Source organism: Megalobrama amblycephala, linkage group LG7 (assembly GCF_018812025.1).
Source record: "Megalobrama amblycephala isolate DHTTF-2021 linkage group LG7, ASM1881202v1, whole genome shotgun sequence".
NCBI lineage: Eukaryota > Metazoa > Chordata > Actinopteri > Cypriniformes > Xenocyprididae > Megalobrama > Megalobrama amblycephala.
The window spans coordinates 21,803,981-21,819,982 of record NC_063050.1 but is presented as its reverse complement, the minus strand read 5'-3'; the positions used below and the strand labels follow the sequence as shown (position 1 = coordinate 21,819,982).

At 35.2% G+C, this 16,002-nt stretch overlaps 1 protein-coding gene across 1 annotated transcript in view; it reads left to right on the top strand.

Annotated features, from left to right (window-relative positions):
* Positions 1 to 8,443, top strand: part of si:ch211-151p13.8 (uncharacterized protein LOC562078 homolog) — a 12,342-nt gene extending 3,899 nt beyond the window's left edge. The window contains exons 2-6 of the mRNA XM_048196569.1: positions 62 to 173; positions 455 to 588; positions 752 to 902; positions 3,297 to 3,422; positions 5,954 to 8,443. Of these exons, the coding sequence (XP_048052526.1) occupies positions 155 to 173; positions 455 to 588; positions 752 to 902; positions 3,297 to 3,422; positions 5,954 to 6,024 (501 nt within the window). The 5' untranslated portion in view covers positions 62 to 154 and the 3' untranslated portion in view covers positions 6,025 to 8,443. The remainder of the gene's footprint in view (positions 1 to 61; positions 174 to 454; positions 589 to 751; positions 903 to 3,296; positions 3,423 to 5,953) is intronic.
* Positions 8,444 to 16,002: the final 7,559 nt, after the last annotated feature.

Sequence of the window (16,002 nt, the reverse complement as noted above, 5' to 3'; positions counted from 1 at the left end):
GACATTATAGGACAAAATGATCATAGATCACAATTCACAGGCATCTTCTGTTCCTCTGCAGGGTTTATTCTCTGTGACTCAATATCTGTTATTTGGAGATGAAATCACATTGACGGCAATAATCATCCCTTGATTTCCCTGGCCTTATGTCGACATGGCAACAGGAAGGAAAAGTCAGTGTCTTTTCTGTGTCTGTCAGAATGTGTATGTGTGTGTATATAAATTTTTTACATAATAGTAAAAAAAAAAATGCTAGACATTATGATTTGATCTAAATGTGCTTTAGGCCTATATATTTATAGATCCTGACTTCTCGTTGTCTCAACACTTTCAGAGTGTGTTTGTTCTAGCAGCTCTCCCACACTGGGTGCAGCCCGCATTAATCATCTCAGCATGTATCTTCTGGTCCAGTATCCATCTTTGTGATATTAACTCCACGCTTTCTCTTCACCAGGCTCCACTTCAAAAGGTGGAGTACATTTCCCTGATGATGACGAAGATGCTCCCATTAACAATAGCTGTGATGAAAAGCTTCAGGATAAACTCATTACTGCTCTACCAGAGCCTGATGGTGCATATCTTGTTAAGGTGACAGAAAGCGTTTTCTCCTGTCTTGAGTTATAAAACCTTAAAAAATAAGCAAAGAAAAAAAGATATTATTTTTCAATAAAATTTAATAGTCTAAAAAAAACATTGCCAGTATAAGATGTGTTGCATGCTGAAATCACTGTCTGATTTACTCTTTATTCAGGTGGGATTTTTAAGGAGCCATCACAAATATGAAATCATCTTTTCTTTGCCCCAAGTCCCAACACTGGGCAAAGATGTCACCCTTTCCCCTGCGCTTCGTACTACGGCAAAACCACGGCTACGTGCAACACGCATCACTCCACGCCCTGAGGGTATGCATTTTTGTGGTGGTCTTAAACCAGCTTTTACTATACAGAGAGTCTTACCACCCTTGAATGTTTATATATTCATATAAACACTATTGAGAGGTGTTGAGCTGTTCAACAGAGGCTTTTCACCTGAAGCTACTTACAGAAGACTTATTACAAACAGTAATAGTCCCAATGGAGCAACCTGGGTTAAGTGCCCTACTTAGGAGTAATGAACAATACTTGTGATTTTGAAAGTCTTGCTTGGGATTGAACAAGCAACATTTGTTATTCCTAACCATTCACAATGAAATCAAAATTGACAATTCTTATTTATTTATGGAATATAGCAGTAAATGATTTATTCGTGATTTGTCATGTGCCCTCATAATCTTTCATCAAAGTAACTTCCCTTTCCTCTTGCAGCGACATCTCTTATTGTAGCAAGGTTTGTGTTCAGGGAAGAAAGAGGTGGGAACCAGTGAACGTTCAACATAAACTTTATTCTCAAAAATAAAACAAAACGAAAGTAAAGCGGTAGCCCCTCATGGACGACTGCCTCATATAAACATAATAAAACACAACATAAAGTCCAGGCCTGGTCCTCTCTTGTCCTACAGCGTTGTCACTCCTCCTTTTATCCTTCCGGATCTCCTCCGTGGGACTCGAGTCCGGTGTGGCGTACAAGTGACGCTTATTAGCACTGGCCTCGCTCCATGCCCATGGCTCTCGGCCCTGCCCTGCTTGCCACACTTCTATTCTCTGATGAATTGTTTTCCCGGCGCAGGAGACTGATACTTGTATTATTAAATTAGAAATACAATTAATTTGCCCCGCAATAATTTCATAGTGCATCACATATCCGACGCACTGCGATGATAATAAAAGATTTTAGATTAGCTTACTCCCCATTAAAAAAACTACTTTCTATTAACACAAAATACTTCTCTTCCCTTTTTTTTTTTTACTATGTATGGGCCACAAGAAAAATATTAAGAAGACCGTTATATACCATTATCAGAACATGTTGAAGTAAATTCAGCTCTCATCGGACAGTTTTTACTTTCACTTTTACTGGCTTGATGTGACATTTTTCTTTATCAATAATTGCTCGTAAAACGATGGACAACAATTCACATTTCACATGTGTCAATGGATAAAATCAAGTACTGCCCTATGTTTTTGTTGTTCAAGAAGCCATTTCACTTGGATATATGTTACAATTATAGGGAAGAAAAACTATCACAACTTCCGTTTCCTGCTGACTTTTAGGTTAGTTCACAATCAGCAAAAAAGGGTCAATTTTCCATTGTCAATAGTGTAGCGATGTATGAAGCATTACTCACATAGAAATCATTTACAAACCAAGCAGCCTCCTGTTGGTCAGCGTGGCACATTCGCATGACCAACTTGAACAGCATAAGCAAAATCTGTGCGGGGAACGTTTTCGCCTTTGCTCGGATTGCTATTGAAATAAATTGGAAGTTGCCTGCGAAATTTCGCAGAGCAGAGGTAAATGTGACCACAACTTCAGGCTTCCTTGACTCAATGAAGGATGTGAAATTACAGAAAACATCTCGTCTTGCCTCATGCACATGCGCCACTAGATATATGTAGCTAAAACTAAGCAATAACATACTGTAAATAATTTGAAAAGGTTATAAAACATACAATACCAGTCAAAAGTTTGGAATAATTAACATTATTTTTCATGATTTTGAAAGACTAATTTTCACTAAGGCTGCATTTATTTGCTCAAAATACAGTAAAAGAAATTGTTTTCTGTTTGAATATATTTTAAAATGTCTTTCTGTGATGGCAAAACTGAATTTTCAGCATCATTACTCCAGTCCTCAGTGTCACATGATCCGTCAGAAATCATTCTAATATGATGATTTGGTGCTTAATTATTATCATTTTTTATTACTTTGGTGAGCATAAGAGACTTAAAGAAAAATCGTAATTATTCCAAACTTTTGACCAGTAGTGTAAGCACTATCAGAGCAAGACTGTCTGTACCCCTGATGGGTAATAAAACATCAAGCCAAATGCTAGACGTCATGTTACGATCAATAGTCACACTCCCATTTCAATCCGTCATCGATCTCTCCATTAGCTGAAACACATTTAGTGCGTTTATAGTGGTGTCATTTTTCCCACAGTTGAATCTCTAGGGAAATCTAAAGTAGGTTTGCCGTATCCGAGAATACAATTTGCCTTCTAAAAGAAGATGCTAGCACTCTGCACTCAGTTAGATGATTGTTTCTCTATGATAATTTTGATCTTCAATCTTATGCTGGTCATCGATGCTTTTACCTATCTTTTTTATTGTCCCTGTTATTTTGTGTTGTCTTTGCACTCCTTGCTATCTTTATCCATCCCACTCATTGTCTTCCATCTTTCTCTGCCCTTTTTAAGGGGGAGTGAAGGTGGTTTGTGAGTACATCGCTCAGCAGGAGGGAGTGGTACAGGAGGAACTCACCCTGGTCAACAGGAGCAGAAGGGACAGCAGCATTAAAGTTAAATTACAGGCCAGAGTTATGGGTGAGATACACTCTCTACACACACGCACTGCCAACAGATCTCTAGACATTCATAACAGAGCGTGAAGTGAAGTGTGTTGTTTTTGGGCCAGCAGTTGTCTCTGAATATTAAGCTGGGGTAGCAGACATTATTTAAAAAATAAATTAAATTAAAATAAAGTTGGTAACACTTTACAATAAGCTTCATTATTGAAAATAATAAACTCTCTAAAGCTCTCCTTTCCATGAGCCTACTCTGCTCTGATGGGTTAGATGGCCCAGACATTTGTGACCACGGAAGTGCATGCAAAGAGGATTTGTTTTCACAGTAGAGAAAACAACATCTTGTCAACATTTTGACAACACAAACCAAACTCTTCCAGTCCTTAAAGTTACAACAAGTGTTTGAGGGCAGGTCAAAGTAGACGTTGTTTGCGGGCAGCCAATGAAGACCATAGGCTGGTATTATGCAAATTTGTTACAAACCTATATAGGTTGCAGGAAGTAAGACTGGAATTACTGACTAATAACTTTAAAACTTTGCAGACCTTTTACATTCACAAACAGCTATATTACACTACATGAAATGTAATATCCGAAAAAGCGGTTTAATTAACACGACATAATAATGAGTCATTTATTAATAATAAGATTAATAATGCTGTAGGAGTATTGTTCATTGTTAGTTTATTTAAACTATTATATTTAGCTTGTTAACAAATGAAACCTTGTTATAAATTGTTACCAAATTATTATACACATAACCTTTAATTTTGTCACAACAGTAATCTACAACTCTAAACTTTCTAATCTGCCTGGGAAACAATAACAGAATTGGTAATATTACTATTTTTGGTAATATTTTGTAGTAAGGATACTCAATTAGATTTAATTTTTATATATATATATATATATATATATATATATATATATATATATATATATATATATATATATAGTTTGATGCTTAGAATTGTTAGGAAACATTAAAGGGTTAGTTCACCCAAAAATGAAAATTCTGTCATAAATTACTCACCCTCATGTTGTTCTACACCCATAAGACTTTCGTTCATCTTCAGAACACAAATTAAGATATTTTTCATAAAATCTGATGGCTCAGTGAGGCCTGCATTGCCAGGAAGACAATTAACACTTTCAATGCCCAGAAAGCTACTAAAGACATATTTATAACAGTTCATGTGACTACAGTGGTTCAACCTTAATGTTATAAAGCATGAAAATACTTTTGTGCTCCAAAAAAAATAAAATAAAATAAAAAAATTAACGACTTATCTATGACAATATCTAGTGATGGGTGATTTCAAAACACTGCGTCATGAAGCTTTGAAGCTTTACAAATCTTTTGTTTCGAATCAGTGGTTTGGAGCGAGTATCAAACTGCCAAAGTCACGTGAACTATTGAAATTTCAAAACACTTAATGACGTAATGGAGCCTCGTTTACCGAAATCATGTGACTTTGGCACTCCGAACTATGATTCGAAACAAAAGATTCGTAAAGCTTCATGAAGCAGTGTTTTGAAACACCAACATTAGATATTGCAAAAAGTCTTCAATATGTTTTTTGGAATGCAAAAAGTATTCTCGTCATTTCATAACATTAATGCTGAACCACTGTAGTCACGTGAACTGTTTTAAATGGAAACATTAAAGGGTTAGTTCACCCAAAAATGAAAATTCTGTCATTAATTACTCACCCTCATGTTGTTCCACACCTGTAAGACCTTCATTCATCTTTGGAACACAAATTAAGATATTTCATAAAATCTGATGGCTCAGTGAGGCCTGCATTGCCAGGAAGACAATTAACACTTTCAATGCCCAGAAAGCTACTAAAGACATATTTAAAACAGTTCACGTGACTACAGTGGTTCAACCTTAATGTTATAAAGCAATGAAAATACTTTTGTGCTCCAAAAAAATAAAAAAATAAAAAATTAACGACTTATTTATGACAATATCTAGTGATGGGTGATTTCAAAACACTGCTTCATGAAGCTTTGAAGCTTTACAAATCTTTTGTTTCGAATCAGTGGTTCGGAGCGAGTATCAAACTGCCAAAGTCACGTGAACTATTGAAATTTCAAAACACTTAATGACGTAACGAAGCTTCATTTACTGAAATTGTGTGACTTTGGCACTCCGAACTATGATTCGAAACAAAAGATTCGTAAAGCTTCATGAAGCAGTGTTTTGAAACACCAACATTAGATATTGCAAAAAGTCTTCAATATGTTTTTTTTTGGAATACAAAAGTATTGAACCACTGTAGTCACATGAACTGTTTTAAATACGTCTTTAGTAGCTTTCTGGGCATTTAAAAAATGTTAATTGTCTTGCTGGCAACGCAGGCCTCACTGAGCCATCGCATTTTATGAAAAATATCTTAATTTGTGTTTCGAAGATGAACAAAGGTCTTATGGGTGTGGAACGACATGAGGGTGAGTAATTAATGACAGAATTTTCATTTTTGGGTGAACTTACCTTTTAAGTTAGAATCACTAAAATAAGAATCTACCTATTGTCTTTCACAGAGCGCCACCACGGGACACCAATGTTACTTGATGGAGTGCGGTGTGTTGGTGAAGAAAAACACACAAAATAATGACACAAAGATGTGGCTAAACCAGTTTGTGTAGATGATGAGAATAAACTGAAAAGAATGCACATGAGAATGTGAACAAACCATGTCACCCCTATCCTGGAAGATCACAGGTTCAACTGATTTGTTTCTGCACTAACACAAAAATAGAGCCTCTATTTTAGAGGCTGCTTATCACGTATGCTAATGGAATCACAAATTTGACTTTAGTTTTTAAAAGAGTTGCAAAGGTCATGGGTTTTTATTACAGCAGAATTTAATTAAAAAGCAATTTAAAGAGAAAAGCAATACCAATGCACCTGGTCAAGGATAACATATGTCAGAAGTTCAGCTTAGTTCAGCTATGTGCTGTTTGGTAGCCTGAGTATGAGTAGTTATTAATTCACTCTAGAATTTTACATGAAGCTTCTAATTTGGTTCAGCTTGTTACTGTATTGAATTTAAAGTGTGATTCAAGAACACTCACTGCTTTAGTTATTTTGCAAGTTCTAACTGAACCTCATCATAGTATTGCCTGAAGAAAATAATGTGTGCATAATCATGTGCATCATATACACTGTGTATACATAATTAATAATTATATATAATCATATTTTTATTCTAGAAAAAGTCATTATTTTTGTCTTCTTGTCATATATATGGAAATATGTTAGACCAAGACACTGGACTCCCACGGAAGGTAATTTTAAAGAGGACCTATTATGCTCTTTTACAATGTCTTGATTTTGTTAAAATAGGTATTCATGCTTGAATGTTTTTTTTTTTTTTTCACATATGTGATATTGTTGCAGCACCTCTCTTCCCAGTCTGTCAGTAACGCTATGGGGTGCGTTTCCCATACAATGACGTAACTTGATGCTTCACTACCATAGTACGATGCATCGTTGAGCAAATCAACTAGCTAGTTACGGCTGTTTCCTGAAACCGTATTGTCGCAATCCTGACGTTCAGCCACGTTGGTGAATGATGTCAAGCAGGTGGAGTAATAACCTCTTTAAATGAATCCATTGGAGATCGAATCAATGCTAGATTTTTTTTGCTATAAATTATGTACATGGCATCTGATGACTAATTCTCATTTTTCTCAGTTATTTTGCTTTATTTCAATCATAGGCTCGTTCTAGAGCATATACGCACATGCGCGCTCTTCAAAAACAGTGCTTAAAATCTCTTGACAAACTAAAATATGTAAATGATATTTGTATATATTCAAAATAAAAGATATACATTGTACTTAATGTCAGCTTGCTTATTTTGCTCAAGATAAGGATTTATTAAGTCCACATGTCATAACCAAGAGCTGTCGTTCCAACCACACAAGTTTGTGATGCAGTTTGCGAATATTTGTTTAAACTATGGTTTCGGGAAACACAAAATCATTGAAATATGTTAGTAACGACAGAACTTGCAATGTTAGTTGGCTAACGATGCTTTTGGGAAACACACCCCTGTTTAGTGTCTTCTTCCGAAAAGCTCAGTATGGTCTGATTGGTTGGCTGGACCAGTGCGTTGTGATTGGTCAACCGCTTCGAGTGTGTTTCGGAAATGTCATGCCCCTTTCAACAACTGCTAATGTAACTCAACCAGACCTGGCCCTATTATTTTGCATATGTCTTGGGTGGGAGTTATTTAAATGAGAGATATAGTGACGTGTACGCTCCTGGAAGAAAACTCAAGACTACAAAGTGTTTCAAGGAGTTCAGAAACAGTGCTTACTGATATAGAGACATTGTGCTCTTTAAACTGCAGACATTTTTCATGCTCAAACAGCAATATTACACACAAAAGAAAATTGACAATGTAATAAAGCATATAGGTCCACTTTAACTTGTGTAGAAAACACTTGCTGCTAAATTTTTTGCAGACATAGATGCTCTTGGGACCAAAACACACAAAAGTCACAATGTATTTGTGAGTATTAGTGACATTTTCTCTGAAGCTGCAGCTTAAACCTGCAAATTTGACTATGAAGTTGACAAATATGAAGTGAGGCAACACTTTTTAAATGCCAGTCGAGATGTAATATTGCAAATTCTCAGCTTTTATATTTGAGAGATCTGGTATTTGAATTTGATTAATAAGCTTCCAAAACATTTTATGTATATTTTAATAGGGTGATTGCTCTATATATTTTTTGTTGAGGGCAGTAACAAGAAATGTTTTGTGCAAAACTATATTCTCAACTAATCTTGGCTTGGGCCAGGGAAGTAGCACCTTCTAGAAACACTAGATGGTGTTGCTGCCTGTGTTCACACAACAGGAAAAACAGGGGTTTGGAATACTAATAGAAAGTGTTTGTATTATGGTGTGTGTTCTGTATATACATATGCGAAAATCACTTAAAATGGTTTTAATTGACCAATAAAAGCTATTCATGACTTATATATCTTGCCAAACCAAATAAAAGAAAATTCCCAAACTTTACAGTATTCTAGCTTGTCTTAGTAATAACAAAATGCACTTGCTGATCTAAAATCACATGTACAGGATGTTTTTGATTATAGGTATGTGGAAGTGCATATAGAAGAGACACTAATGTTACCACAAGGGGGGGAAAAGGGCTTAGACCACTGAATGGAGGAAATACATATAAATAAATAAAAAAGACTTAATTAGTTACACTACTCTGCCTGCTGATTTTTACAGGGGTTATTTCTCTACTTAATATTCCTCCTTTTTTCAAAACAGCTTTAAGTTTGTGACTGACTGTGAAAAGTTTCACAATTTTTCATGTAGGTATTTTATTAAGCTCTCAGAAAGTCCAGCCATGTTAAACTCTTTGAGCTACAGGCTTTTTACAACCATTTTTATTGGAGTATTCTTTCATTAAAAATAAATTCTCTTCAGTCTTTTTATTGAGCAGCTGAATTTTGTTTGAGGTCTTCAAACTGTAAATGTACAGTTTTTAGGAGCTACTTGTTTGTGACTAAGGTCTAGTCTAGTTTAGTCTGTACTCTCAGCTTCCTCTTGCTCTGTTTGCCAGTAAAGTTATTTGAACACTGTATTGTAGTAAATAGAATTGTAAAACATCTTCTATGAAAGGAAATATTTTTAAAGTCCTGCGTCACTACAAAATCCCCATTCTATAAATATAGGAGTGGTATGGTTCACGTCAGAGAGCTTCAGGGCAGCATGTTAGAAAATCATAAAGGAAGGGAGGTTTTTTTCACTCAAATGTCACTTTGTTAAGAGTGACCACATACATTTTTGGGCCACTGTAAAGTACTGTATCCTTATTGTGCATAATATTTACTTATAATAATATATATCTATTGTTTGTAACTTGTCACTTTTTTGATCAGCATTTCTCTATACTTAAGAGTTCCTTGATGAACCTGTTTTTGGTTTTTTTGTTTGTTTTTTGTTTTTGTTTTTTTTGGACTGGAAAGAATGCATGAACTATAGAGGATCATTCTCATTGGCTGTGCTGCTGCTGTTCATGCTCACACTACATGCTCATTGGTATGTCCAAATAAAAAGTAGCTGATAAACATGACTAATAAGGAAACATCGAGCTGCAGCTTGCAAATCATTCATCAACCATTTTAATTTGTCTTCCTTTAAGCCATAGACTGTAAAAAAAAAGCTTTAAGCACACACACGCCCCTAAGTTAGGGACTATTAACTTGGGGACATGTTGGGTTTTCATGTTTTATGGGGACTTTCCATAGTATAGATTTCCATTTTTTTTTTTTTTTTTTTTTTTGTGGGGACATTTGTGACCCACAAAACCAGTCACAAGTCGCACGGGTATATTTGTAGCAATCGCCAACAATACACTGAATGGCTCAAAATGTTTGGCTTTTATGCCAAAAATCATTAGGATATTAAGGAAAGATCATGTTCCATGAAGATATTTTGTACAATTTTTACAGTACATATATCAAAAATGTATTTTTGTGAGTGGATATGTGTTGCTAAGGACTTCATTTGGACAACTTTAAAGGCATTTTTCTCAATATTTTGATTTTTTTACACTCACAGATTCCAGATTTTCAAATAGTTGTATCTCTTCCAAATATTATCCTATCCTAACGAACCATACATTAATTAAGCTTATTTATGCAGTTTTCAGATGATGTATAAATCTCAATTTAAAAAAAAAAAGATTTATCCTTATGTCTGGTTTTGTGGTCCAGGGTCATATTTGGTCCACAATGTAGGATAAACAAGAACGAATGCTCACACACACACACACACACACACACACACACACACACACTTAAATGGGGACATTCCATACTCTTCTGTTGTTGTTTTTTATATTGGCTACAGCTATAAAATTATAAACACTTAACCCTTAACAGTTAAAAAAAAAAAAAATTGCAGGAGGAGGGGTAATGGGTAATATGTGATGATATGTGATAATAACATTATTCATGTTTTATTTGTTTTTATTATATTACAAATTTAATTACATAAACAGAAACTTTAAGAAATAGCCAATTATTCCTAAAAAGGAAGCTCCTTGTGCTGGCGAAGTTGGCTCGGGGATGGACTGAATAGCCTCCACATTGGAATGAAGTGGAGAAATGCCTCTCACAGACAATTCTGGGCTAAGCAAAGAGAAATTTGTCACCATTGAGAGTCAAGAGCTGCTTGGCTATCGTGCATCAAAGGCCTTACTTAGGCGCTTGCCATGGATCTGCCTAGTCGCCCCATGCACAACCACATCGTCCAAATAAATGACCAAGTCCAGTATGCCAGCAAACACTGAAGTCATTATATTCTGGAAGCGGGAAGGAGCAGAGCTAAGGCCAAAAGGCATCCTGGTATAATGAAAGACCCCTGTGAATGTCACAACAGCTGTCAGGTTCCTGCTGCTTGGGTGTAAGGGCACCTCCAGATACCCATCTCTAAGGTCCAACTTGGAAAACACTGTAAAGCCATAGAATTTGGGCTGTGAATTTCTCTACAGTCAGCAAATGGTACTTGTCGGGGATTATTGCCATGTTCACTTTCCGCAAATCCACGCAGGTACGTAAGGCACCAGATTTTTTTCGTAGCCACCACCAGATTTGAAACCCAGTGTGAAGCATCCACAGGCTCAATGATACCTGCTTCCTGCAGCCGCTGCAGTTCAGCTGTCACCCCATCACGAAGGCCAGGAGATTGTGGCGTAGTGGTTGAATAACGGAGGTGATGGCGGGATTGAACAGTGCTGGCCAATGTTGCTGCCACATTGTAGTCACCACCAGAATAGCAGTCCCCACTGAGTCCACCAATCAAGACAAGTAAAGTCATCTTCATTTATATAGAGCATTTTACAATAAAGATTGGTTCAAAACAGCTTCACAGTGATAATAAGAAAATGCATCCATGGATCCAATGGATCCATCTCTCCATTATCATTGAATTTCATTTATGAGCCTATGAGCCAAACTATATACACACACACACACACTGCACAGCATAAATGAGTACACCCCCTCTGAAACTTCTGAAAATCAGCAATAGAAATTACTCAACTACTTAGAAGACATGTTAGGGTTCTTTAGAGATATAACATTCCAACATTCCAGCAAGTCTGCTTAATCAAATACCAAAGAAGCATGTCAAAATTATTCATGAAAATAACATTTTCTTATCAAGGTGATAAAATGTTGTGTAGCAAAAATGAGTACACCCTCCTAAGTTACTAAATAAAATTAAATAAAAATTTTCTGATGTAAGTTTAAATCAATGTTTGATCAATAGGTAAGTATGTTGAACTTAAAGAGAAGTAATTTCTTGACAATTAAAAGTGTTATAGCCCACTTAATGCTGACAACAATGGAACCACTTGGGAGAGAACTGCCAGGAGACTTATTTCTTAGCACAACAGAGGGCAGTGGTACAAGAGGATTACCAAATCAAGTGTGAAAATATAGCAAAAGTAACACAGAAATTCAAAAACAATGGACTTGTGACAAGGCCTGTGAAATAATCAGGCCTTCATTTTAAGTTTTCATTTAGTGATGAGGATATTTTTTCTACACAAAGAGCAGGAGAAATACCAAGCGAGTGTCTCAGAGCCAGCAAAAGCTATGGAAAGAGTGACTGTTTATCTCACAGAGTAAGATGCAGCCTGCAGAAATGACATGCATGGTTGTTGTTCTCACTGGAACTACCTACTACAGCCAAAGCACAGTCAGTTAGCCATTTCCAAAACAAAATATAGATTCTGGGAATCAATACTGTGGTCTCATGAGACCAAATCAATTATTTTAGATCTAACAGCATCCAAAATGTTATGGTGTTGCTAGAGGAGGAGTACAGTGAGAAGTGCCTGATTCCCACAGTAAAGTTCAGTGGTAGTAAAGCTCTTACATAGGGATGAATGAGTGCTGAAGGTGTGAGGGAGTTGTGCTTTATCAATGCTGTCATGAATTCCCACAACACTGTGTAATTTAATACTCAAACTTGAAACAGAAGATGTTACCCTCTCCTCATTCCCTGCATTGTTGGGCATTTTTTCAACATGACAATGAGGATATGCATTCTCCCAAGGTGAAAAACCTTCTGTGGACATGTATTGCACTCACTTTTAATATTCTTGAGCACCTGTGGGGGATTCTGTAGAGATGAGTTGAGCAACACTCCCCATTAAAGATCAGGGCATTTAAGGAGCTCATCATCCAGGAGTTAAACAGAACAGATGTGACAATTTGTCATGAGCTTGTACACTCTGTGTCAAGAAGGGTCAGAGCAGTATATTTAAAATTATGGAGGGCATACTAAGTACTAGAATATTATATTTGTTGAATTAAATCCAGGGTGTATTCATTTCTGCAATCCTAAATTTAAACAAAATTGGCTAACTTACTTATTTTATGGCTATTAATGTCATATATTTCTCAGTTTTTATTATGTATATGTTTAATACATTTTAGCATTACATTTTTGCCATCTTTCCATGGATTGTATTAGTGATCATAAAGAAAATACATATTTTTTATTTGTTCAGAGGGGGTGTACTCATTTATGCTGTATATACTGCACTGTGCACTGTATATATATATATATATATATATATATATATATATATATATATATATATATATATATGATTTCATTTTAAGAGTATTATGGGTCCCACTTTATATTAAGTGGCCTTAACTACTATGTAATTACATTTAAATTAATCATTTGATACAATGCACTTATTGTGTACATACATGTTTTTACATTGTACTTATATTTTAAAAACACCTGCATGTAATTACATCTGTAATTAATTTCTGTATTTACATTTATAATTACACTGTTGACCCATCCCTTAACCCTTACCCCTACCCTTAAACCTACTCATACCACCAAAGCTTTCCCTAACCTTACCCGTATCCCACCTCAAAAGCAGCAAAAGTGTTTTGCAATTCAATATGAACCCAATAAGTACATTGTACTTATTTTTTGATGTAAGTACATAGTAGTTAAGGCCACTTAATATAAAGTGGGACCGTATTATGTATTGAACTGACCACAAAGTATAAAGTCTATAAACCACAGAGTCGATTTTTATTCCCTTAAAAATGGCAACTTAAACATTTACAGGAAGATTATGAAAAATGTAAAAACTTTAATTCATAAATTTTCAACATAAACTTAAGCTAATGCTTAACAACAACTTTTTAAACATGCATGTTCCCTCCAAATATTGTACATACGTGGAATATACTTTTAGCTAAAGGTGAGTAGATTTCCCACTACTGGCCATGTTGTTTTTAAATGCTGCCTGTCAGTTAAACAAAGAAGTTAATCTAGTCAGTCTATGAGTTATAGATTCTATGAGTTAATCTAAATATCCACAACAAACACCCTTTCAAACATGAAACGATGAGATCTACACTTCCAATGCCTCTCCCCACAGCCTCACAAATGTTTGTATCATCCAGGATGCAAAAACCTTTTTGGGGTTAAACACCACACAGCATTATAAACTTTATAAACTTCAACATTATATAAGCCTGATCAGACCAGTTTTCAGTTAAGCTTGATTTTTTACCCTAGTATTCTGATTTATTCTGAAGTATTCTAAAACTTGAGCAACCACCTACTCACTAAGTCCAGTAAGTGAAGAGAAAAAGTTGACAGCAGTGGCACATTTGCACAATGTTTTACAGAGGGTGTGAATTTTGAAAGTCTTAAAAAAAGTCTTAAAAAAAAATAAAGTCTGTCTACATTTAAACTATGTAAACCAGCTTGCCTGTTGCTTCAGGGAAGGTTAAGAAGTTAACAAAAGAATGTTAAGAAGAGTTAAAACTGCAGACTTGCACGTTAGAAAAGTAGTTCAGCAGACTGTTTTCACTTTGCCAGTCTTTATTTTAAATGGACCAATGAATTATATATTGCTTACACGACGGATTCTTTCAGTCCAAACATCACTTCTGTTACTTTGGTTAAAGGTTTCCGCAAATGGCTATACAAAAACAGATTTAACCATGTTCTCATTCAAAATACAAATGCATTCATTCGAATGAACTCAAGCTAATATAAGCAAATTATCATAGCACCTCAAAGCAAAATATACATCTGATCTAATAATATTAAAGGATTAGTTCACTTCAGAATTAAAATTTTCTGTTAATTCCCCCATGTCGTCCAAGATGTTTGTCTTTCTTTCTTCAGTCTCAAAGAAATTATGTTTTTTGAGGAAAACACTTCCTCCTACGTCATGTGTGACCTTTCCAACGTGAATACGTAGTCACAAAGCTAGTGCAAGACGAGCATTTGTGTTCGAAAAGTATTTAATTTTTTTAGAAAATGGCCGATCGTTTCACTAGACAAGACCCTTATTCCTCAGCTGGGATCGTGTAGAGTCCTGCATTTAAACTGCAGTTTGGACCTTCAACCTGTTGGTAGCCATTGAAGTCCACTATATAAAGAAAAATCCTGAAATATATTCCTCAAAATCCTTAATTTCGTTTTGACTGAAGAAAGAAAGACATAAATATCTTGGATTACATGAGGTTGAGTAAATTATCAGGAAAATATTATTTGTAAGTGGACTAATCCTTTAAATCTTATTGTTTGAATGACTAGACTGTTAACAGACATAATCACAGCCTTCTTCCCACACTCCTTCAGCTTTGTTTGTTTGTGAGTCTTCAAAAACAGGTTTTGCATGTTTTGCAGTTGACAGTGTCACTGCTCTGCAAAAAGGACACTGCAATTTTTCTCTGAAGAGGAAAAACAATATTAAAAAGCAAATTCCTAGTCAAGCTATTTAACAGGAACTGTTGAGTTGGTAATTAAGACCTATACAACATGCTGGTCTACAGCTTATGCATGATTTTGCACATTTTTTTCTGAATACAGATAAATTCCAAGATGTATAAATATTTGGATTTTTGTTTACAAATAACAATATCATGTTCATAAGTCTGAAGACATTTGATATATTTTAATAATTTTTAAAGTAATTCTGTCTGGTGTTTTTTTTTTTTTTTTTTTGAAAAGGAAGTAGTCTATATAAAAGAAATACAGAATATTTTAATAAATATTTGTGGGTTTTTTTGTGTTTACAATAAGATCTCATTCATTGATAATGATTTATCTAAAAAATCTGAAAAAAAAAAAACAGGCACAGATAACATCAGCTTAGCTGCCTCAAGGCAACAATCAAGAATGCTATAATAAGATGCAAAGCTGAAATTCGGGTACGTGATCTTTGAATTCAGGAACATGCTTGACATTCCAAAAGACTTTGCTATGTTCTGCTCCACCTGGAACAGCAGTAAAATACAGCTAAGAAAAGCATTAATTGTGAAAGAAAACCCTGACTGGTTTAGTCTTCATTCACAAATGAAAGCAGAGGACAAGCTTTGTTTGTAGCACTTCTTTTTCAAAATATGATTTCGATTTTATTACTTTTAGGGTAACCAAGAGAGTTGGACAAGAGGCTAATAATAGGTAAGGATCTAAAGCTGATAAATGATCACAAAATGTATTTGTTAATTGTGGACATCTTAGAATTGAGACACTGTAGAATAAGTTTAATTT